Consider the following 24,269-nt stretch of genomic DNA (forward strand, 5'->3'; position numbering starts at 1 on the left):
CAATCAGAGCACCTAAGGAGGGAGGGCAGGAGTGAGAGGGGGGTGGTATGTGGAAGTTTGGTGACAGTTGTGTGTAGTTTGTTCATCTTCATTGTAAGTTTCATGGCTTGGTGTGCATTTCCCTAGTAAATTTAATTCGGGAAAAATTCAGGTGTTTGATTTTTTAAATCAACTTTTTAAATGTTGAGTTGTTAAAGCCTCAAAGTGCATGGAGTTGGTTTGGGAGTATGGCATCCTCATGCTGTTGCGTGCTCGCGTGAGGTAGCAAAGGTGATGTAAAGTTGTGGGGTGTACATGCTTGGGACGTCCTCTCTCGGGATGGCTGGTGTTAGACCTGTGTGTTTGTCGGTTGTTGAAAAGCCATTGTCATCCTTTGCTGTTGTGGTATTGATTTTACATTGTTCATCTTGTAATTAATACTGTAGTGCGATATCTAGGGCTACCATTTGTAGGTTTAAAATGTCTAATACAAACAGTTGTCCAATGAGTTTTAATAGGAAATATCATCCACCAAGCACCATTGTACAATTATATTAATACCTGCACGGTGAATGCTCAAAGACCCTTTCTTTATTCAGTGTTGTCACATACCTCATGGGGGTATGGATAGGCAAACACTCATTCGGTTAAACTTGCCTTGTAGTATTTTCAGAGCTCAGTAATTTGGAATCTGGTTAGCACTTTGCAAATAAATTGACCTTTAAAGTGAATTCCTATTTAGGTTTAAAACATCATACCGAATGAGAAACTCGGATTATATAGCCGAACACCAGAAATGTTGTTATTCAATTTGGTTGCCTAAAGCACATTCAAGGACTACACATTACATGGCATTCCAGGATTCCTCTATACCTTGCCTTATGCTGTAAACATTGCCACAACCCTGTGTTTTATTGATTTAAATGGCCACAGGGAGGCATACAACACTGCAGATTATGATGTCATTAGTTATCCACTGTGCTGACAAGTGGGCTGACTGATGTTCGTTGACACCTGTATCGTGCTTCAATTTAATCGCCAGGAGATCACCCTCTCACTAGACTCGTCTGTAGGAAGTACAGTATAGTATGTCAAATTACCTTGGATCATAAATAGCATAAGACTTGGGGGTAGGAGAGGGTTGCAGTGTTTGTCATGGCTCTCAGTTGTTCCTGGTATTAGGCAATTTAGTTCTGGAATCATTTTTGTTGGGCAATGTTAAACTTTTTCGAAAGTAGATGTTTTTCTGAAAGGGAAGGGGGGGGGGGGGAACCTCTATGCTTGGATACAGTTATCTAAGTCAGGGGTCTCCAAACTTTTCAATGTAAGCGCCACATTATATATTTCCCATATTTATGCGGGCCGGAGGAATAAAAAATGAAAAAAAAACAAAAAACAAATCAGTGCCAGTAATTTAATTTCCTCAAATATTAAAGTATAAACATGGAAAAATTCAAACATATCTTTTTGGAAAAAATCAGGGTAAACTAAATAGATTCCTGCCTTTAGTTTTATGCAACCAAATTAGTGTGACGAATGATACTGTTGTTTTGACTTCAAAATTTCATTAAAATCAGGTTCCAGATTAGATGAGCCAATTGTAAGAATTGATTTCAAGTGATCATCAGACAAATTTGCTCGATAGTTAGATTTCACATACTTCATTTTGGAAAAAGTTTGTTCACACAAGTATGTTGAACCAAAAATGGACACAAAACTACAAGCAAACTTTATCGAATTTGGAAACTGATCTGGCTGCAGGCATTTATAAAACTCAATCAGATTTCCTTCTCTATACTTATCTTTCAGTCTGTCATCTGCCTGGAGATCAATAATTTCCATTTGAAATTGAGTTGGAAGATTTTCAGCATTGCAGTCAAATGGATTATGAAAGAGCCTGATTTCATTTGCTTTGGCATCAAGGTCAGCAAATCGCTTCTGAAACTGTTTTTTCAAATCTGAAATTATTTCATTTGCAAATGAAAAAGGAAATTCAACTTTACTTCCTGCATGAAATTTTTCACAACATGGAAAATGAGCAAAATTCTTAACCTTCACCTGGCCTTCAAGTAGTGCAAGTTTTGCTCTGAATGCCTTGACATGAACAAAGTAGTCACTGATCAAATTTGTTTTGCCTTGCAATTTCAGATTCAAGTTATTCATATGACCTGTCATATCTGCAAAAAATGCCAATTTCCAAATCCATTCACATTCTGATAATAATGGCTGAGGGTTATTTTTCTCTGTGAGAAATAAATCAATTTCTAATCTGAGCTCAAAGAAATGCAGCAAAACCTTTCCACAACTAAGCCATCTAACTGCTGTATAATAAGGCAAGTTAACAAACTCCGCATCAATTTCTTTCAAGAAATCACGGAACTGGCGATGGTTGAGTGCATGAGATCTAATGAAATTAACCACAGAAACAACAGGTTTCATGACACAAGACATATCAACATATTTTAGGCACAATGCTTGTTGATGGATAAGGCAATGCAGAAAAATGGGTTTTGAGCCTCCAACCTCACAAGCTGTTGTAATTTGCCCAACCAAACCCTTCTTTGTCCCAGACATATTCTTTCCTCCATCAATTGTCACACACTGCACTTGTTTCCATTCCAGGTTATATTCTGTCATAGTTTTACTTAGTTCATTGAAAATGTCCTCTCCAGTTGTTGTGGTGTGCATGCTGTGAACTGATGCTAATTCTTGGTTCACATTAAATTCACTATCAACACCACGAATGAATACTAAGAGCTGAGAAGTATCACACACATCAGTTGATTCATCCAACGCAAGAGAATACCAACAAAATCTTTTTGTTTTTTTCCTTTATTTGCCGAATTATGTCGCCTCCTAAATCTTCAATTCTACGAGCAACAGTATTTGACCCAAGACTTATCATTTTGAAGAGGTTTACTTTTTCTGGACATACCTCTCCTGCTGCTTCCACTATACACTCTTTTATGATACTACCATCAGTGAAAGGTTTTCCTTTTTTAGCCAACACATAGGCAACTTTGTAACTGGCTCTAGTTGAAGTTTCATTTTCAGATTTTTTCTTACTGAAAACAGCTTGTTGAGAATGCAGACTGTGCTGAAATGATTCAAACTTTTTAGTGCGTTCTGCTCCTGTGATGTGAGAATAACTTGAGCCACGTTTAGATTCATAGTGCCGACGAATATTGTATTCCTTCAGAACAGCAACACTGTCTCTACATATTATGCATAAAGCTTTATCATTTGCTATCACAAAAAAGTACTTTATCTTCCATTCATCATTGAACCGACGGCACTCAATGTCCACTTTTCTTTTCTTTATCTTTTCCATATCTGAAAACATAAGGGTAAAATAAATGAAATAAATTCTACAGGAAAAAAACAGCTTGTATGTGGTGTTAAAAAGCATAGCATATTATTATAAAGTGGTAAATATTATGGCAACAGCTTTCGTTGATAAACTTAATGGTTATCATTTTAACTATTTTAAACATGCAATATTTTTGGCTACAATAGTATTATTGCTATTTTGTATAACTAAGATAAAGGCATTGTCAAAGTACAGAGAAAAGAATATTGTACAGTGTTTGTGCTCCCTGAAACGGAAGCAGCGAAGCCCCACTCGCCCTCCATCCCCACAATATACAGTTATACACAACTGATTGGTTGTAATGCACAACACATACCTACCAGTATTAGTATCTGTGCGTCACACTATCGAGAGAGAGGAAAACTGACTCGGGTTGAGCGCCACCAGTCAGCAGCCCCAGCTTTGAATAATTCTGCGATGCCATTCGTACCATAATTATTTTTTCAAGGCCACCACACAGGGATTTGTTTGGAGGGCCGGATGAAATTATGTGGCAGGCCGGATGTGGCCCGCGGGCCATAGTTTGGAGACCCCTGATCTAAGTGAATACTTAGATTTATACAGTAGAATAACTACCTTCTTTTCCTTAGTCAAATGGTTGCTTGTTTATTTCTAGGGACTTGTATTTTCTTTTATTTTTAACTGCAGCAACTTTCAGTGAATGATAGATTCTTACTGAAAGGACCTTTACTTCATTGTTGTTGCTTTATGGTCATCTCATTGTGTACAGGGATTCCGCGAAGCTTTTGGGGTTAGTGTTTGACACTCGTTTGTCTTGGTCAGCCTTATCTCTTGCCTCCGAGTTGAATGCTCTAAGGCCCTTAACCTCCTTAAGGTTTTGTCCCATACTTCTTGGGGAGCGGATAGAGAATCAACTACAACCACAACCTTTGTGGTTGTAGTTGATTCTCGTAGTGCCCTCATGGCTCTAGGGTCCTTTAATCCTGTCCATCCGGTGGTCATTGAGATTCAACATTGGCTGTTTCTTATTTCTAGTAAATTTAAATCAGTAGAGTTTTGGTGGGTTCCCAGCCATATTGGTGTTTCAATGAGCGTGCGGATGCTGCCGCTAAGGAAGCTATCCGTTCTTGTCCCATCTCCCATAAAGGTATTCCTTATTCCAACTTTTATCCTGTTATTCATTCTTCCCTGTTGGCAGGGTTGTTGGTCCTCTGTGGTTGGTAACAAGCTGCATACTCTCAAACTTAGTGTGTCCCCGTGGCCTTCCTCCTACCACCGTAACCGGCGGTGGGACACTGCTTTGGCACGGCTGTGGGTTGGTCATACCCGCTTAACCCACGGTCACTTAATGGAGCGCCGCCCTGCTGCTTATTGTCCGAATTGCGTTGTCCCTCTAACAGTTGTGCATATCCTTGTTGAATGTCCTGACTTCCAGGACGAGCGTGTGTCTTGCTTTCCGACCGTCCCTCGCAGTCACTTGTCCCTCAATAGAATTCTAGGTGAATCGGATACTTTTGATATCGTTCGCCTTGTGCGTTTTTGTTCTCGTATTGGCATTCTTGGTGATATTTAGCGCCCTCTGATTATTTCGCACTTTGGTGCCTTCTTTTGGTAATTACCTTACCTTCATTGTTGTTTCATTTTAATGTGGTAGTTGTGATATGGATTGTTCTGGCTCACGTGCAAGGTCTTGGATTTGTTTGTTTTAAGAAATTGCCAGTCTTGTTACTATTTGTAGAGTTAGAGATCTGCATTAAGGCCTCAATATTATATTCTTTATTTTTTTAATAACATGTTATCAGCAATTTTTGTGGTTGGTAATATTTAGATTAATGTCAGTGATGTAAATGACAAGGGTTAAGACCCCTTGTGGTATGACAGCATTTTTCCCAGTCATTTCTTTCATTTGTTAAAGGGTCCTCGTAACCATTCTTTTGTCCTTTCTACCATGTACCTGTTTGTTGCTTCTTGGTCTTTCATTTGGTACTTTGGCTATTAAAACAATGGTCTTTGGTAATGTTGCAATTACTATTTCTAAAAAAAATGAGCAGGTTCATTAGGCAGGGTTTGTTTTTAGCAAACAGTTTTACAAAAAAAAAAAAAATTCCATTCCTTCAGGACCTTGCAGATGTTAGGTCAAACTAATTGACAGTAATCTGTTTTGCCCCTTTCAAACAATGATGGTTTTAATATAGGTAAAATATTTCAGAATATCTGAAGTTTGGCAGACAAATCATTTAAGAGCTTTGATTAAATTTAAGTTACCAAAGACTTTGTGAAAACCATGTTGTATAGATGCTTCAGTGTCACTTTTCTAATGTTTTGTAAATTTAACAATGATCTTTAGTTAATTTAATCATAATTTGTACAAAGCTTAGGTGTTGCATAGCTTTAAATTCTTTCAAATATAAAAACTAAAATATTGACTGAAGTTTCTTCCACTTCAATATTTCAGACTAATTTGCAATATTTGTTAGTTTATGTAAATTGAATAGGTAGTCCACTTTTACATCTTTTCAATGCATTTTGCATGCACCTATGTAACAAGTTACAAATAGGTGTAAATTTTACAAAGTATTTATTTTCAAAGTAAAAAAATTTCACATGTTTAAACATTGCATCAATAGTAGTAAACAATAATTTCCAGCATAATTTCAGGATAAAGTATATAAAGTAGTTTCATTAAAATTGGTTTATTTAATAAGTTTTACATATAGTATTTATAACAGTAATAAATATTAGATGTTTCAGGTTGTGGGCCAGATGCTCCTAGATGAACAGAAGATCCAAAAGGCCAAGACAACTCCAGAGACAATCACCTGTAAAACAACAATAAACATTAAACAGGGACACTACTTTTATTATCACCAATGCTTAATAATAAGTCCAAAAAATCCTAACATCCTATCTTTTAAGATAGGCTCAGCAAGGCCTATCCCTTCCTCTGATTTCAGTGCAGAGCTTGTTCCCTGAATGGGAACATTACATCCACCACTTTAGTGCCCTCAACACATTGTACATATGCTTTACTCAAAGCACTGTACAATGCATGCCAGGCACTAAAGTTTTAGATGCATCCACCCATTCAGCAAACAAGCCCTGTGAGAATTAACAATGTAACCATTGTTAAGGGTCCCTAAACCTAAGCAAATCTAGTCCATCTATTAGATGGGTAGTAGAGCAAAGCTCTGAAAAAGCCATGCCAGGAAAATCTGCAAGACTGCCTGGTCCCCTTTTATGAAATGGGGTAGGATCAGTACAAACTGCATCAATCCCTGTGGGTTGTAACAGTAGGACATGGTTACACACCTATAAATGGACTAGATAAGAGAATTAAGATTAGGTCATTGATATAGCTAAAACATCAAATTCAAACTCACCCACTTTTGTAGATTTCCTTTTGCAGAGTAAAGGAGCCTCACTCCAAGCCAGTCCATGCATCATAATCACTTTCACCTGAAAAAATATTTCAACAAATTTCAGATTTAAAGCCAATCTTGCTTTACTTTTCAAATTAGCATTCAGTACTTTACAAATTCAGATGGAAAAAATTTCTTTAAGGAATTTACCTTTCCTACATATTCTAGTAGTAAAGATCTAATTTAGCAATATAAATATATATGGAATCAATTTGCCAAGTTTCAGTAAATGTCATTTGAGAAACTATCCAAAACTGCACTTCAATGGCAATTTACATTTATCTTTAGCCAATGCTATATTGTTTAAGTTAATACTATTTTTTTTACTTTTATGCAAATCTATTCAGATTAACCTTTACTACAACTCACCTGATTCTGTTTAACTCTTCCAACTGACAGAGGGACTTCTGGACTTTCCAAACCACATTCTGGAAAACTATATAAATTTAAAACCAAGCTAAAGTAAACATTGAATATTTTTTTTACTTTCAAGGGAAAAAATACCATCACTTAGAACAAAACTTTTCCTGCCATTAACTTTGACTCATGATTACCCTTAACAGTGTTATACATTTATAGATTAAAGCATATTTAACAAACATTTAATGTTAACTAAACAAGATTTATATTTCATTAAAATTATTAATAAAACACCCTCAACTATGCTGTTTAAGATCTAATGCCCCACATTGCAATTTTCACAATTTCAACATACCATTCTATTAAATACATTCCTGAAAGGACTAAACTTGCACATATTGTACCCACTAGCCTAAGCCTAGACTTCCATACCCTAATATTTAATAGGTTTTTAGCAATTAACTTCTACCCTCTAATTCCAATGTACACAACACTACTTACTGTAGATCTGCAAGTATTTTCCTGCAGCTCTTTGTTGCCAGGACCTTCCACAACCTGTCATGTGAACAGTAAATATTACTAAAAAGTTATATGCATAGCGATGTTATTTTGTTCATACCTGAACCACCAGTTTAACAGTTGCTGTTTTAAATGGCACACTAAGTATCTTGTTGTCCCATCTTAATTACAAACAAAGCTATAGTCATTTCAAGTCAACATCCTATACAAATTTTATTTTCCAACAACTTTAGTCATGAACATTTTTCTGGAACATTGCAAACAAACTTTAATTTAAGAACCATGTATAACATTTGAATAAAAGCAATACAAAACATATATACAATTTATTCTTTTGCAACCACTGCTTACTACTAGGACAAATTTATTCTGTTGAATTATGTACCAAGCTTTTTAGTCTGAAAATTCATAATTAACCCAACTATACTACCAAGACAATGTGATTTTACTAAATTTAGTAATTTTCTCCCCCCCCCCTTTCCAACTGTTCAGTGTCAAAAGGGAGGGGGGGGGGTGTCCATTTACTGTACCACTTACATTTTAGTGTGGGCTTCATCCACTTAGCTGGAACATTTGTGCCAGCTGCTGGTAGGGGAGGCATACCATGTGCCAATTCAGGAAGCTTTCCACGTTCCTCACTACCATGTTGGGAGGCAGTTGAAGACTAACCAATCAACATCCCAGGCTGGAGAGCAGTGCCACCTCGGGGAGAATTTACCACCTGCAAAAAATTTAATACTCTTAACAATCTACAACATCTATCTCATCTTTACCTAGCCTCCAAACCTTACATTTGTCAGCATTAAACTGCATCTGGTAGTTTTAACCATTTCAAAACTATATAGGGCATCGGTATTTTTTATTTGCCAATTCGGCAACTATTGCAGTCTAAACCATAATCTTGCGAATAACCGAGGTCCAAGGAGAGCTTTTAGGCACTACTTACAACACTTCCTCCAACTTAACCCCATTTATACTAATTTCCTTTGGTATAGCCATGACCTAATCAACTTCAGTCAGCATTCCCAATGATCCGAGCCCCTATCAATTTTGCGCCACTATCAAAATCTCTGATGAAGTCAAGGTACACAAAATCACAAACCTTATCACCATTTCATCAACTATGCAACCTAATCCATGAACATTTAGTAATAAAACTATGCGATTCATGTATCTAGTCATGTTTCTCAAAAAGTAGAGAAATGGCACTTGCCATGTTAGATTCTAGTAACTTTCCTCACAATAGACTAAGCTAATTGGTCACTAACTTAAGCGTTAAAGTTAACTCAAACTTTTCCTTTAAAACTTGCTATATTAGGAACTTTCCACGACCGGCCTTTACCAGACATAATTAAATAGGGTAAAAACTGTATATTAAATGCAGTAAAACTACGGTAAATTCAATATGATAAACTTGCATTCTTTAAGCAAGTAGTAAGTGAACTAAACTAAATGTTAAGCACCTTGGCAAACCACTTCGTTCTATTCAATTTCTTTATTTAATCACTTTGTCCGGCTAGAATTTTTAGATTAGATTAAAGGAACACCTTCCCTGGTAACGGCTGAACTAGTTAACCAAATACAAATATTTAGGTAAAATACTTTCATAAAACCCGTCTACTTCCCCCACCAGTAGACTTGTTCAGCTAAAGGCATAATGTAATGTTCCACTTTAGTAAATAAACACTTAAAAAAACACTACCCCATCTGTGTAGTTACCGGTTACCTGACATTCTACGCTTAAAATAACCCATCTATTCCCCATAGTTGTTCGATATAACTTACCTCTCACCCGCTGGTCGAGTACACAGCAGTATATATCCTCCTCCATCACTCACCGCGTCGATACTATTTCACTCGTTCCGCAAATTGCCTCAAATCACCTGCGTTGTCCATAAACATAGAAGAGCAACTGACCGTAACACCCGTATAGAGATCATCATATAACGTGGGAACATTAGTAGTACTGCTGTCAAAACATAGATGGCGCCAGGACAAACGGTAATTCCTCCAGGAACATTCGGGTGGCCTCCATGGGCCTTTAGGGACGACCAGGAGGCCTTTTGGGCCTCCAGGGGGACCTCCACGCACCTCCACAGATATCCAGGGAGCCTCCCTCCCGGAGATATTGCATATCTCTTACCTAATTTGTATTATGAAATATGACATGATAGTGCGTTACAGACTTCAGTTAGGAAATAATTGGACTTGTAATGTGATTACTGATCCATCTGTATCCCAGTCATTTTACTATGTTAATTTTATGTAATTTATTCTTAAGCTTAATAACATTATTTAAATGTGCTAAATTTCCATTTATATATATATATATAAATATATATATATATTTCGCGATCGCGATCCAGAGGGGAAATGCCCGCTGCATCCTCGGTTCCTGCCCGGCGTCGGAGGAGTTCGAGGAAATCTACAGCCTCTAGGAAGCGAACTTTTTCTTGTGTCCTCTTAATGTTCATTTTTTGTATAAAATCAGATATGTAACTGTATAACCTTGCATAATAAAGTGTACATCATAATAAAAAAAAAAGGGGGTGGTAGGAGAAGTGAACACTCTTTCGTATTCAGAGTTAAATGTCAAGTTTTTCCCTGAGTGCTCTGTGTTCCCTTCTCTGAGGCTGTGGGTCCCTATAATTACACCAGTGGTGGTACCCCCCTATATATATATATATATATATATATATATATATATATATATATATATATATATATATATATATATATATATATATATATATATATATTATGTTTCCAAATTTCTGATGATATACAACATATTGTGGTTTATAATTAAGTTCTTATTAATAGTGATCCTGCATCAAAATTAACAATGTTCAAATTCGGTTTTGTATGTTAAAATTAACTACATTTTTATGTTAATTTCTTTCTGTAAATAATGATGATAAAGTGCAATAAAGGTATGATTGAGACAATGTTAAATCGTTAAATCCTAAATATATCTTGAGTCTTATACTTGAAATATTAAATGAACATATAGTGTGAAGTGTAGTGTTTCAATTATTATTAAGAGGGAAGGGTTGGGGGTAATGGTTCATATGTCCACATTCGAATGCCCCTCTTCCCAGGACTGGGGGTGCGGGAGTGTACAATAAACTATACCCACCTCCGGCAGCAGCTTGTCGAAGGCGGAAGTGGAGTCTAGGCCGTTTGTCATGAAAATTATAGTGTGATGGCTCTTATTTTTATTATGGGTACATAATAAGATTATGCCTTTATTCTTAATTTATATTACAATGCTGGTAAAATACACTTCTTGATGAGTATGGAGTACAAATGAACTCATTTTGTACCCTATACTCACAGGATGAGTATAGGGTACACAATAAACTACCACTCACATCATGGGTATGGGTTGCACAAGAAACTATCGGAGAGCAGAGTATGGAAAGCAAAGTAAACAAAGATTCACACGATGAGAAAGGGTTCCACAATGTCCTATGACTCACAGGATGAGTATGAGGTGCATAATAAATTACCATTCATAGGATGAGTATGGGTTTCACAATAAACTAAAGGTAACAGGATGAGCATGGGTTGCACAAACTATTGGTAACAGGATGGGTATGGGTTGCACAATAAATTACTGTGCTAGGATGAGTGTGAGTAGGATATATATATAAACATATTGTGGTTTATAATTAAGTTTTTAATAGTGATCCTATCCTGCATCATAATTTACATAATATATATATATATATATATATATATATATATATATATATATATATATATATATATATATATATATATATATATATATATGTATATATATATAATTAGGAAGTAATGTTTATTTGGGTAAGTTGTCAGCTTATATGAACTAATAGCTAGTGTGGCTTGTATATGGGGTACATCCGGTGTCTTACCCTCGACGGTACCCTCCTTACCCTTATCCGCGGCGGTACCTTTATGGTCAGGAAGCCACGGATATTTACAATGGGGCTCGGTCAGTCAATATGATTCCTTTGACATCACTAAACTAACTCTTATGTATTCTGTTCTCGTATTGACAATTTGAATGACATCAAGAATATTTTGAATATCTTCTGATATAGATGGTGCTGTAGTTGATTGTTGTTCATGACAAGTCCAATGGGTCATTAGCATCGCTCAGATTAGTGGGAAGAAATTCTTGCTGCAACAATGTGTGTTCTCAGAGCTAACTAGGGTAACTAAAATACTTATTTCCTAAATAAATACTTTAATTGTAAATATTTGAAAATATATGGTATGTATCAGAATTTCTGACGATATAAAACATATTGTGGTTTATAATTAAGTTCTTAATAGTGATCCTATCCTGCATCATAATTTACATAATATCTACTTCTGTTTTGTGTATTAAAATGACTACTTTTTATATTAATTTCTTTCTGTAAATGATGATGATGATGATAAAGTTCAGTAAATGTAAGTAAGAACATAAGAATGAAGGTAACTGCAAAAGACTTATTGGCCCATACGAGGCAGCTCCTCGTATGGAGCTGCCTTTGATAAGTAATTACCAAAGAAGGCACCAAGCCGGGAAGGCTGTGTAGCACAATCAAATAAGTCAACTGCTCCTGAAGAGGACGGTATTACTTACAGTTTACTGAGATTAGTCTCACAAGTACCAGGTAATCCACTTTTAGTGTTGTACAGAATGAGTTTAAGTGAAGGAGTATTACCTGATGATTGGACAGTGTCATTGTTCCCATCCCCAAAGCACACTCAGATAATTATAGACCCATATCTCTAACATAATTTTGTCTATTAGCACAGTTTTCGGCGTGAATGCATTTTGGTTCTACAAGGTAGCCAACTCCATCAAAATATTAAATATGTACCCAACTCAATTAACGATTAATCAACCAATTACTCCATGGGATAACTTGGATCTAGCAGTTGATTTTGTAAATGCACCCAAGAAAGATAATGTACACTCTACATTATTAAAACAGTTAACACTGTGAAGCATCACTGAAAGTACTCAGAATATGGGTAACGATGTGTATCAGTGGTATACCGACGGTTCTGTAGAAGAAGGTGGACGATGTACCGGATGTGCATGTAATATATTTGAACAATCTTCTCTCTTACATACATGAATGAAGCGCTATGCTAAACTGTGTAATTACTATTTGAGTACTGGAACACTTGATGATATATTGAACTTGTACCCTAGATTGACGATGTAACGTATCAATTATACAATGAATGTATGTGATGTAACTCTATAACCTGAGCTTGTGAAAGCACCTTAATCACCTTCAGTGATTAAGTGCTTAATTGCACACTAGTTTCTCTATCAGTTATCTCACCTTGTCAGAGTAAAAGAGACAAATATATGTGTATGTATGTGTTCAGAATTCAATTTCACCTTTGTAAATGCACGTTAATGACACTATGTAAAAGACACATCGAACACTTTATGTAGGGCATACGTAAATCTGTGTATTTATGTATTTACGTATGTAGCTTAGCCTAGCATTTTAAAAACACTACAATCACCTTATGTGGTTGATTGTTCAATAAATCCCTGAACTATATGTTTAACAAATCTCTAACCCTATCAATGGAGTTAGTTTAGTTCTTATATTATGCACCCTATACCCATCTTGTGGGCGGTAGTGGAAAGGGTTAGAGTCCATGGCGGACTGAAGAAAATGTATATATGATGGTTAGCATTGTTAATGTGTGGCCACGTCTGTGGTAGAAAATAATACAAAAAAATCAAATAAAGGTATTATTGAAACTTTATACGAAAACATTAAATCCTAAATATATCTTTAATATTATACTTGAAATATGGTATACTTTGCTCTCTCCATCGTACTTCTGCACCTGCTGGCAAGTGGTTCGGTGCAGTGTGCAGGTGATGTTCATTACTGGGTGAGCTGGCAAGTGGTGCTCACCTGCCAGCTCACCCAACGAAAATTTGGTTTTTAATACACTTACACATTTATTGGGTCTTTCCTTCACCTTCATTCAAGCACTAGGGTATTACAGTAAGTGTTTTAATTATAATATTTATTAACGTTATTATTTTTAATTTTTATTATTATTAGTATTATTATTAACAGGAGAGGATCGAGTGTGTGTGTGTGGGGGGGGGGGGGAAATGGTACACATGTCCACATCCCAATGCCCGCCCTTCCAGGACTGGGGGTGCGGGGGTGTACAATAAACTATACCCACATCCGGCGGCAGCTTGTCGAAGGCGGAAGTGTAGCCTAGAGAATTTGTCATGATAATTAGTGATGACTCTTATTTTGATTATGGGTCTGTAATCCAGTTAAGCTTTTATTCTTAATTTATATTACAATGCTGGTAAAATACACTTCTTGATGATGAGTATGGAGTACAAATGAACTCATTGTGTACCCAAGTTCAAGTTCAAGTATGTTTATTGAGATAAGCAATAAATAAATCTCAAAGGGATAGAGTAGCTTAGGCTATTTCAACCCCCCTCTAATTCAAGTCCCTCAAGGGGCGCACAAATACTGTGACTACAAATAGACAAATAACATTACAAGAATCCAAACAAGAATTGTGAACCCTATACTCACAGGATGAATATAGGGTACACAATAAACTACCACTCACATCATGGGTATGGGTTGCACAAGAATCTATCGCGCAGAGGATGAATATGGAGAGCAAAGTAAACAAAGATTCACACGATGAGAAAGGGTTTCGCAATGTCCTATGACTCACAGAATGAGTATTAGCTGCACAATAAACTACAGGTCACAGGATAAGTATGGGTTGCACAATAAATTACAGGTCACAGGATGGGTATGGGCTGCACAAACTACCGGTAACAGGATGAGTATGGGATGCACAATAAATTACGGGTCACAGGATGAGTATGGGTTGCACAAACTACTGGTAACAAGATGAGTATGGGATGCACAATAAATTACCGCACAGAGGATGAGTATAGGGTGCACAAACTGGTTGGGTAAATGGAAATGGTTGGGTACATTTCCTTTCACCTAATGCGACTATTCATGTGTCCGGACACCGGCGATTGTGTGGTATTGGCTATTTATTTAACCATAACTTTGCATTCATTTAATAATTATATTAAGATATGTTTTCCTTGAAATGTAGTTACATTATCGTCTACATGGCTTTATTCTGACATAAAGACCTATGGCGTTACTTTGCATATATGCAAAGTAATTATAAAATTGATTGGCTTGTGTGGAGGCCTTCACACTCCCTGAGCGAGCCATCAAGTAACTATAAAAAGGCATATATCTTAACTTTCAATTCAGTTATATTTATGCCAAAGTATTAACATGCAGCTTATATTTATGTCTTTATGATGACATAGAAAACTTCGTTTATTACAATATCTAGATTAAATTAACATTGATCTTCGGAAGGTCGTAGTTCCCATATCGGTAAGGAGAGCGTCGGCCATGAAGCCTTGTTTAAAGTATGAATATTTTTCCTCTCTAATAAGGTATAATCTCTGTGATGGATTCACAAAAACTATTTTATATCTGCCTTTCTGATAACATATACAAATATAATCTTTATTTGTGAATATTTGTTAATTAAGCAATATATCAGAGGGCGTGTAGGGTTCGGTGTTCAATGAACGAAAAGGACTGAATCACTGTGTACAGGAGGCTGATATGGCAGCAAACACTCTCCTGGCGACCATATTTCTTGGATAAGTCGCTCCACACAATTGTCGCTTGGACCGTCGACTTCCTATGGCGTCACCTCTCACATATTTACGTCTCATTTCGTTATGAAATTAGATTATTTCAGAGAAAAAATAGGTTTGATCATGTTCTACGTGTAGCACCAACATTATAGTAAGTAAATATACCATATTTCTTCATTACTTACGTAATGCTAATACGTTTTGGGTAGTTTTGGCCTGATTTGGGTGATTGGGGTCCATAGAATTACCCAAATCGGCCCAAAACTACACAAATCGTCCTAGCATTACGTAAGTAATGAAGAAATATGGTATATATACTTACTATAATGTTGGTGCTACACGTAGAACATGATAAAACCTATTATTACTCTGAAATAATCTAATTTCATAACGAAATGAGACGTAAATATGTGAGAGGTGACGCCATAGGAAGTCGACGGTCCAAGCGACAATTTTGTGGAGCGACTTATCCAAGATATATGGTCGCCTGGAAAGTGTTTGCTGCCATAACAGCCTCCTGTACACAGTGATCCAGTCGTCGCATTTCATGACTCAAATTGTCGCAAATTTAATTGGTGATATTAAAAAGTAGAATGTGTATTTATAATAATATCTTTCATAAACAGCCACTAAATCTTTAATATTTATTAAACAAAACGTGTCTGGAAGTTAAATCAACTCCACAGGACAATAAATTTGTTATATAGATACTAGCGTTATTCGTTGGTATGCGTTAGCAATTTAAACTGCTCATGTCCTTTTCGTTCATTGAACACCGAACCCTACACGCCCTCTGATATATTACTTAATTAACAAATATTCACAAATAAAGATTATATTTGTATATGTTATCAGAAAGGCAGATATAAAATAGTTTTTGTGAATCCATCACAGAGATTATACCTTATTAGAGAGGAAAAATATTGATACTTTAAACAAGGCTTCATGGCCGACGCTCTCCTTACCGATATGGGAACTACGACCTTCCGAAGATCAATGTTAATTTAATCTAGATATTGTAATAAACGAAGTTTTCTATGTCATCATAAAGACATAAATATAAGCTGCATGTTAATACTTTGGCATAAATATAACTGAAGTGAAAGTGAAGATATATGCCTTTTTATAGTTACTTATGGCTCGCTCAGGGAGTGTGAAGGCCTGCACACAAGCCAATCAATTTTATAATTAATTTGCATATATGCAAAGTAACGTCATAGGTCTTTATGTCAGAATAAAGACAGATGTAGGCGATAATGTAACTACATTTCAAGGAAAACATATCTTAATATAATTATTAAATGAAAGTAAAGTTATGGTTAAATAAATAACCAATACCACACAATCGCCGGTGTCCGGTGTTACGGTGCCCTCTCCTATTTCTTTCGTTTGCCGGCTTAAAGAGTCATATCAGCTCTCCCTACTGATTCTCTGAGGTTCAGGGAGTCTAATGATATATGTGGCGACCAGACCGGCTGCCATTTAATGGAAGGAGGTTATATTATAAGTTGTAAATAAAGGAAAGTTGGCGCCCTGATATAAAATGAAACAGTATCCCCTACGGCAGATATGACCTTGTGGAAGGGACACTATGCCGATCGCGGATTGGCCGACGTAGGTCGCGGGCGACGAATCGGGGCCCGCCATGACGTCACCGAGTGCCCCGGGCGGCGCCAACGTCAGAGTTGTACTGACCGTGGAAGCGACAGGACGCGCCTCGGTCTGCTCTCAAGGACTGGAGGCTCTGCAAGCCTTGTTCAGTGGATTGAGCTGGCCTTCGTTGCCCACCATAGTTATTGGAGACCCTGCGCTTCTGGGAAGCCAAAGAGGAACCAAGTTCAGTGAGCAGAGAAGTGCCCAAACTTGGAAAATAGTCGGCGACGACGCTGGGCGGCGCCGCTGGCTGGACGTTGAGGTCTGGAAGGTGGGCGAGCAAGCTAGCTGTGACTGGGGTCACATCCACTGAGAATCTTGGAAGGACGACACCGTGCCTAGGACAAGGAGCGACGCCCTGTGGGAGAGGCGAGTGTGGGGAAAGATAGTGATTAGCTCAGCGCCCATCGATGAACCAGGATTGGGGCAGCTGAATCTCAGGGATTGGAACGGCGACGACGCGAAGGCTTCACGACACCTGAGGACCTGTGGAACGCCCTGGATCGTCGAGGATCGACCCAAGGAAGCGTGGGAACCTCACACCATCGAGGGACAGGCGTCGTGAGCCAGGAGTGTAAGGTAGATCATTTTTCCCTCCCATTACCCCTTGTATGAGTAGGCTAGTTAGGCCACAATATTTACTTGTGTATGTGGCAGCAAGACTTTATTACTTTAATAGTAGAGTAGGCTGCAAGGCAGCTTGTGTCCAGGACTGTCAGAGAGGACAGTGTGTATGGATGGCAGGACAGTGAAGAAGAGGTGCCGACGTGGTGAAGAGGCCCTCCGGTGAGAATGTGAGACTCCTGTCTTCCTGCCCAGTTGAAGGAGAGTTGGAGGTCGTGGAAGAAGAGGCTGACGATCTCCAGACTCATCATCCATATTCCATATTCATGTATTACTTGTGATTGTGTGTGTGTGTTCATGTAATTTGCGTCAGTAAATCCACACATTTTATTACTGTGTTTGAGTGTGCCTCCATTTGTGATATTTCTCTATGAGCATACATTTCTGGCTACAAACGATATATGATACACCCACTGAACTGCATTGCTGGGGTGCAGATATAATAACCCAGCTGGCGACCTTGCTAAGAGGAAGATAGAGAAGACAGGCGGGAAAGGAGTTCCTGCAACCTTTTTTGTCTGGCAGGCAAGACTCAGGGAGGTTATGGTTATAGGTAAGCCTGAGTCTTCCTTCACTCCCCCACGGGTCTAGGCCGGAACTGTTAGCAGCAGTTTCCCCGTGGTTGACTGAAGGGCTTCCAGGGTGAATCAGTGGCACCCCTTTGTGGTGGAAGCAAAGACCTGCGGAGGTGGGCATTGTTGGTCCTATCTTGTGTGACCAAGGAGACTCCGGTGAATCCAGGGAGTCGGAGGGGCTGAGTATTTGGGCCTTTTGAGCCCCAAGCAGCCGAGTGTTAGCAGAGCCCCGGACCGCCCACCCCCACGTGACAAGAGAACTGGCGACCTTGCCAGGATTCGAACCCCAGTAGCCAAGAACTGGGAACCTCGCCAGGAAGCGTGGATCAAGCTACAGTGTGGACCAAATTTCAAGACAAGTGTTGCCAGGGTACTAATACAGTGTGGCCAGTGAATTCGGTGGTACTGTTACTCAACCGGCTAAGGGACTGAAACGGTGAAATTAGTGCCTACTAACTTGTCTGTGCCGTCGTGTATGCTTGATGATATAGAGATGGAGGAAGACAAAGTAAAGAAATTTATTGACACAAGGGACGAGAGAATTTTGGAAGAGTGTACCAAGGCCCAGCTCCAACAAGTGGCAAACCACTTTGGGATCAGGTTGAGGACGACTAAGGTGGCGGAGCGAAGGATAGAGATCATGGCACAGCTCACAGCTCGAGAGGAAGCGACGGGAGAGGGGCCATCTCAAGAGGAGCCGTCCCGAGGAGAGCCGTCGCAAGGTGAACCGTCCCGACTAGGGCCTCCCCAAGCGCCTACCAGTGTGGAGAGAATTCACAGTGAACATGGGAGCAGTGGAAGGTCCAGCTGTAGTAAGAGGAGCCTGCAACTGGAAATAATGAAGATGCAACTGGAAGCCCAGCTGCGACGAGAGGAGAGAGAAGCGCAAATGCAGCGAGAGGAACGTGCGGCTGAGCTGCAGCGAGAGGAACGTGCGGCTGAGCTGCAGCGAGAGGAACGTGCGGCTGAGCTGCAGCGAGAGGAACGAGCGGCTGAGCTGCAGCGAGAGGAACGTGCGGCTGAGCTGCAGCGAGAGGAGCGAGAAGCTCGGCTGCAGCGGGAAGAAGGAGAGAGACAACTGCGACTGGAGGAGATAAGGGCAAATAAAGAAGTCGAATTGCGTCGCGTTGAACGTGGTCTGCCCTCACTTCCTGCACGGCGGGATGACCTCAAGGTAAGGGAACGTGACTTACCTACGTTCGAACCACAAGAAGCTGAGGCGTTCTTCGAACACTTTGAACGGATAGCAACTCTGAAGGAGTGGCCGGAAGATGATTGGGCTGCTCTGGTCCAGGGCAGGTTGACTGGTGAGGCCCGGGAAGCCTATAACATGCTGGACCTAGAGGAGTGTACTAGTTATGACGCGATTAAGAATGCGGTTCTCCATTCATTCCGGCTGACTCCGGAGATGTACCGGAAGCGGTTCAGAGAGTGTACAAGAGCGTCGGGAAAGACTTACGCCGAGACCGCCAGGGATATGGAACGGAAATTCCTACGATGGTTGAAGGCGGAAGAAGTGGAGTCGGTGGATGATGTTAAACGACTGATAGTGATGGAGAAGTTCATGTCGGTGCTCCATCCTGAGTTGCGAGTAAGGGTGAGAGAAGCAGGTATTAAGGACCTGAAGGCTGCAGCGGACCGAGCCGACATGCTGGAGGAGGCACTACATATCAGGAGGGAGGGGCCGCCCAGACACTCGCCTTACCCCAGATCGGGAGGGAACCTTAGGAGTTCAGGAGGAGCGAGGACGGGTGGGGACTCTCCCAAGAGTAGTGTGCCCGATGAAGTAACATGGTTCAAGAGCTCAAGAGACGCGGGGAGGAAGCCCCAAGCTGTGAGCGGTGGACCTAGCTCAGGAGCGAGTGCTGCAGTCCCGGATACGACGACAGGGAGTCCAAGGAGGACACAGGGGACGTCTGCAAGTGGTACCGCCAGAGTGACTGGCGAGTGGCCGCCCAGGAGAGGCAGCCGATGCTACAACTGTGGTGTGAGAGGACATTATGCCCGCGAGTGTGAGGAGCACCAAAGGAATGTAGGATTAATGTTGGAAGAGGAGAGAGTGTTTGTTCACACCCCATATTATAGTGGACCCAACGTGAATGGTTGAGAAATGAAGTTGGGTGAACATCCCTTCGTTTTCGAGGCCAACGTGAAGTTTGGAAAGTCAGACCCAGTGGAGGTTGCCGTGCTTCGAGATACGGGTGCTGACATAAGTATGGTGACCAGGAGTATTCTCCCCAAGGAATTTAATGATTCACCTGTGGGAGTGGTGAGGATACGCAGTGTGGGGGAGGAATACAGGTTGCCACTTCACGAAGTACAGCTGATTGCCGACTACGGAGTCGAGAGAGCTATAGTAGCTGTAGCCCCTAAGTTACCCCTAGAGCATGTACAGATGGTGCTGGGTAATGACCTCGGAGGAGGCAGGATACAACCCGATTGGGCCAGGAGTGCCTATGTTGCAAGCAGCGGTACAACCCTGCCAGGTGAGGTATCGGTCGTTCCAGATGGTCGTGAGGAAGCCGACTTCGCCAGGGAAAACGTCGCCAGAGACGACGACAACGAGGGCGAGAGTGCAGAGAGGTCGTCGGAGGTTGTGGAAAACCCCGACGGGGACCTCCGACTAAGCCTGATGATGCGTGTGGAGGAGTGGCGAGGAGCAGCTGTACAAACGCCTGGGGCGGTGAAGAGGCTGCAGACCGCACTCCCTCCATACAGAAACGTGAATAAAGTAAGCTCAGTGGATGAGCGAACGGCAGTGAGGGGCAGAGTGGAGGAGCCACGACGCAAGGCACCCTATGCCGGCCAGATGAATAGTGGTAGGTGCAAGACGAACCACCGTAGTGAGGTGAGCCACAGTGAGGTGGAAGAGCCCAACCACGAACCGGAGAAGACGTCTGCAGGGAAGAAAATCTCATGGAGGAGTGAAGATGTTCGTCGGGAGCGAAGGAGCGAATGGTATAGGAAAGGCAATACGAAGAAAGCAGGGAATAGGTACACCCAGGGTAGGCGCCAGCCTAACCAGAGGGGCATTGGGCCATCGCAAAAGCCTAGTGTGGAAGAGAGGAAGCTGCTGGATGGAGTACAGGTTACAAGTGCCACTGTGAGGAGACAACGCACCTATGGGAGAAGAGAAACCGAGAAGAGAGAAGATTGGCGAAGAGGAGATCATGAGAGGAAACATGGAGTACCTGTAGGACGCAGTGGAAATGCAAGACTATCTCGGAGTGCACGACGCGGTGGAGGCGCTGCATGCACTGAATCTTACAGTGGTAACGAGCCGTGGGAGTACACTCGTAGCCACGGAGAGAGGATTTCTTGTAGGTGTTCAGGGAACACCCATCACACCCGGTCCTATGCGAGGTGGAGATATAATGAGACAAGTGACTGGCAAGGTGGAACGAGCCACATCGCCAACTGGAGGAGTGACACTTCAGGAACGGAGGGAGCAAGAGTATAGATTGCCCTCTTGAGTGCTGCTCTTCCGATATGACTCTTATTTTAAGGGGAGGGGTATGTTACGGTGCCCTCTCCTATTTCTTTCGTTTGCCGGCTTAAAGAGTCATATCAGCTCTCCCTACTGATTCTCTGAGGTTCAGGGAGTCTAATGATATATGTGGCGACCAGACCGGCTGCCATTTAATGGAAGGAGGTTATATTATAAGTTGTAAATAAAGGAAAGTTGGCGCCCTGATATAAAATGAAACAGTATCCCCTACGGCAGATATGACCTTGTGGAAGGGACACTATGCCGATCGCGGATTGGCCGACGTAGGTCGCGGGCGACGAATCGGGGCCCGCCATGACGTCACCGAGTGCCCCGGGCGGCGCCAACGTCAGAGTTGTACTGACCGTGGAAGCGACAGGACGCGCCTCGGTCTGCTCTCAAGGACTGGAGGCTCTGCAAGCCTTGTTCAGTGGATTGAGCTGGCCTTCGTTGCCCACCATAGTTATTGGAGACCCTGCGCTTCTGGGAAGCCAAAGAGGAACCAAGTTCAGTGAGCAGAGAAGTGCCCAAACTTGGAAAATAGTCGGCGACGACGCTGGGCGGCGCCGCTGGCTGGACGTTGAGGTCTGGAAGGTGGGCGAGCAAGCTAGCTGTGACTGGGGTCACATCCACTGAGAATCTTGGAAGGACGACACCGTGCCTAGGACAAGGAGCGACGCCCTGTGGGAGAGGCGAGTGTGGGGAAAGATAGTGATTAGCTCAGCGCCCATCGATGAACCAGGATTGGGGCAGCTGAATCTCAGGGATTGGAACGGCGACGACGCGAAGGCTTCACGACACCTGAGGACCTGTGGAACGCCCTGGATCGTCGAGGATCGACCCAAGGAAGCGTGGGAACCTCACACCATCGAGGGACAGGCGTCGTGAGCCAGGAGTGTAAGGTAGATCATTTTTCCCTCCCATTACCCCTTGTATGAGTAGGCTAGTTAGGCCACAATATTTACTTGTGTATGTGGCAGCAAGACTTTATTACTTTAATAGTAGAGTAGGCTGCAAGGCAGCTTGTGTCCAGGACTGTCAGAGAGGACAGTGTGTATGGATGGCAGGACAGTGAAGAAGAGGTGCCGACGTGGTGAAGAGGCCCTCCGGTGAGAATGTGAGACTCCTGTCTTCCTGCCCAGTTGAAGGAGAGTTGGAGGTCGTGGAAGAAGAGGCTGACGATCTCCAGACTCATCATCCATATTCCATATTCATGTATTACTTGTGATTGTGTGTGTGTGTTCATGTAATTTGCGTCAGTAAATCCACACATTTTATTACTGTGTTTGAGTGTGCCTCCATTTGTGATATTTCTCTATGAGCATACATTTCTGGCTACAAACGATATATGATACACCCACTGAACTGCATTGCTGGGGTGCAGATATAATAACCCAGCTGGCGACCTTGCTAAGAGGAAGATAGAGAAGACAGGCGGGAAAGGAGTTCCTGCAACCTTTTTTGTCTGGCAGGCAAGACTCAGGGAGGTTATGGTTATAGGTAAGCCTGAGTCTTCCTTCACTCCCCCACGGGTCTAGGCCGGAACTGTTAGCAGCAGTTTCCCCGTGGTTGACTGAAGGGCTTCCAGGGTGAATCAGTGGCACCCCTTTGTGGTGGAAGCAAAGACCTGCGGAGGTGGGCATTGTTGGTCCTATCTTGTGTGACCAAGGAGACTCCGGTGAATCCAGGGAGTCGGAGGGGCTGAGTATTTGGGCCTTTTGAGCCCCAAGCAGCCGAGTGTTAGCAGAGCCCCGGACCGCCCACCCCCACGTGACACCGGACACATGAATAGTCGCATTAGGTGAAAGGAAATGTACCCAACCATTTCCATTTACCCAACCAGTTTGTGCACCCTATACTCATCCTCTGTGCGGTAATTTATTGTGCACCCCATACTCATCTTGTTACCAGTAGTTTGTGCAACCCATACTCATCCTGTGACCCGTAATTTATTGTGCATCCCATACTCATCCTGTTACCGGTAGTTTGTGCAGCCCATACCCATCCTGTGACCTGTAATTTATTGTGCAACCCATACTTATCCTGTGACCTGTAGTTTATTGTGCAGCTAATACTCATCCTGTGAGTCATAGGACATTGCGCAACCCTTTCTCATCGTGTGAATCTTTGTTTACTTTGCTCTCCATATTCATCCTCTGCGCGATAGTTTCTTGTGCAACCCATACCCATGATGTGAGTGGTAGTTTATTGTGTACCCTATACTCATCCTGTGAGTATAGGGTACACAATTCTTGTTTGGATTCTTGTAATGTTCTTTGTCTATTTGTACTCACAGCATTTGTGCGCCCCTTGAGGGACTTGAATTAGAGGGGGGTTGAAATAGCCTAAGCTACTCTATCCCTTTGAGATGTATTTATTACTTATCTCAATAAACATACTTGAACTTGAACTTGGGTACACAATGAGTTCATTTGTACTCCATACTCATCATCAAGAAGTGTATTTTACCAGCATTGTAATATAAATTAAGAATAAAAGCTTAACTGGATTACGGACCCATAATCAAAATAAGAGCCATCACTAATTATCATGACAAATTATCTAGGCTCCACTTCCGCCTTCGACAAGCTGCTGCCGGATGTGGGTATAGTTTATTGTACAC

General features: G+C 41.2%; 1 protein-coding gene and 1 long non-coding RNA gene across 4 annotated transcripts in view; one reads left to right on the forward strand and one right to left on the reverse strand.

The window, feature by feature from the left end:
* The window catches only part of LOC138354273 (uncharacterized), a 164,392-nt gene that overhangs the window by 8,244 nt on the left and 131,879 nt on the right, over window positions 1–24,269 (forward strand). The window contains exon 4 of one of the 2 annotated variants that reach the window (XR_011223516.1): window positions 6,062–6,160. The exons of the other annotated variant lie outside the window; for it this stretch is intronic. This is a non-coding gene — a long non-coding RNA (uncharacterized lncRNA). Of the gene's footprint in view, window positions 1–6,061; window positions 6,161–24,269 lie in introns of those variants that run through there. 2 annotated transcript variants of the gene reach the window in all.
* LOC138354272 (uncharacterized) lies at window positions 6,002–9,918 on the reverse strand. Of its 2 annotated transcripts, none has more exons than XM_069308234.1 (6): window positions 9,394–9,918; window positions 8,146–8,329; window positions 7,591–7,644; window positions 7,099–7,165; window positions 6,691–6,766; window positions 6,002–6,129 (listed from the first exon to the last, which is right to left on the reverse strand). In XM_069308234.1, coding segments are annotated over exons 2-6 (249 nt in total). In that variant the 5' UTR covers window positions 8,148–8,329; window positions 9,394–9,918; the 3' UTR covers window positions 6,002–6,079. The 2 variants fall into 2 exon arrangements, with proteins under 2 accessions (XP_069164335.1, XP_069164334.1); XM_069308233.1 differs by having other exon boundaries at window positions 7,099–7,157; window positions 9,394–9,902.

The sequence above is a fragment of the Procambarus clarkii genome, chromosome 62, assembly GCF_040958095.1.
Source record: "Procambarus clarkii isolate CNS0578487 chromosome 62, FALCON_Pclarkii_2.0, whole genome shotgun sequence".
NCBI classification, from domain to species: Eukaryota; Metazoa; Arthropoda; class Malacostraca; order Decapoda; family Cambaridae; genus Procambarus; species Procambarus clarkii.

What these genes read in the sequence shown, in the direction of transcription:
- LOC138354272 (XM_069308233.1), bottom strand. Translation starts at nt 8,209, where the DNA reads ATGCCTCCCCTACCAGCAGCTGGCACAAATGTTCCAGCTAAGTGGATG. An exon ending in GATGAAGCCCACACTAAAAT is followed by an intron (nt 7,645 to 8,145) that starts GTAAGTGGTACA and finishes TTCACATGACAG; the next exon opens with GTTGTGGAAGGTCCTGGCAA. An exon ending in AAAATACTTGCAGATCTACA is followed by an intron (nt 7,158 to 7,590) that starts GTAAGTAGTGTT and finishes ATAGTTTTCCAG; the next exon opens with AATGTGGTTTGGAAAGTCCA.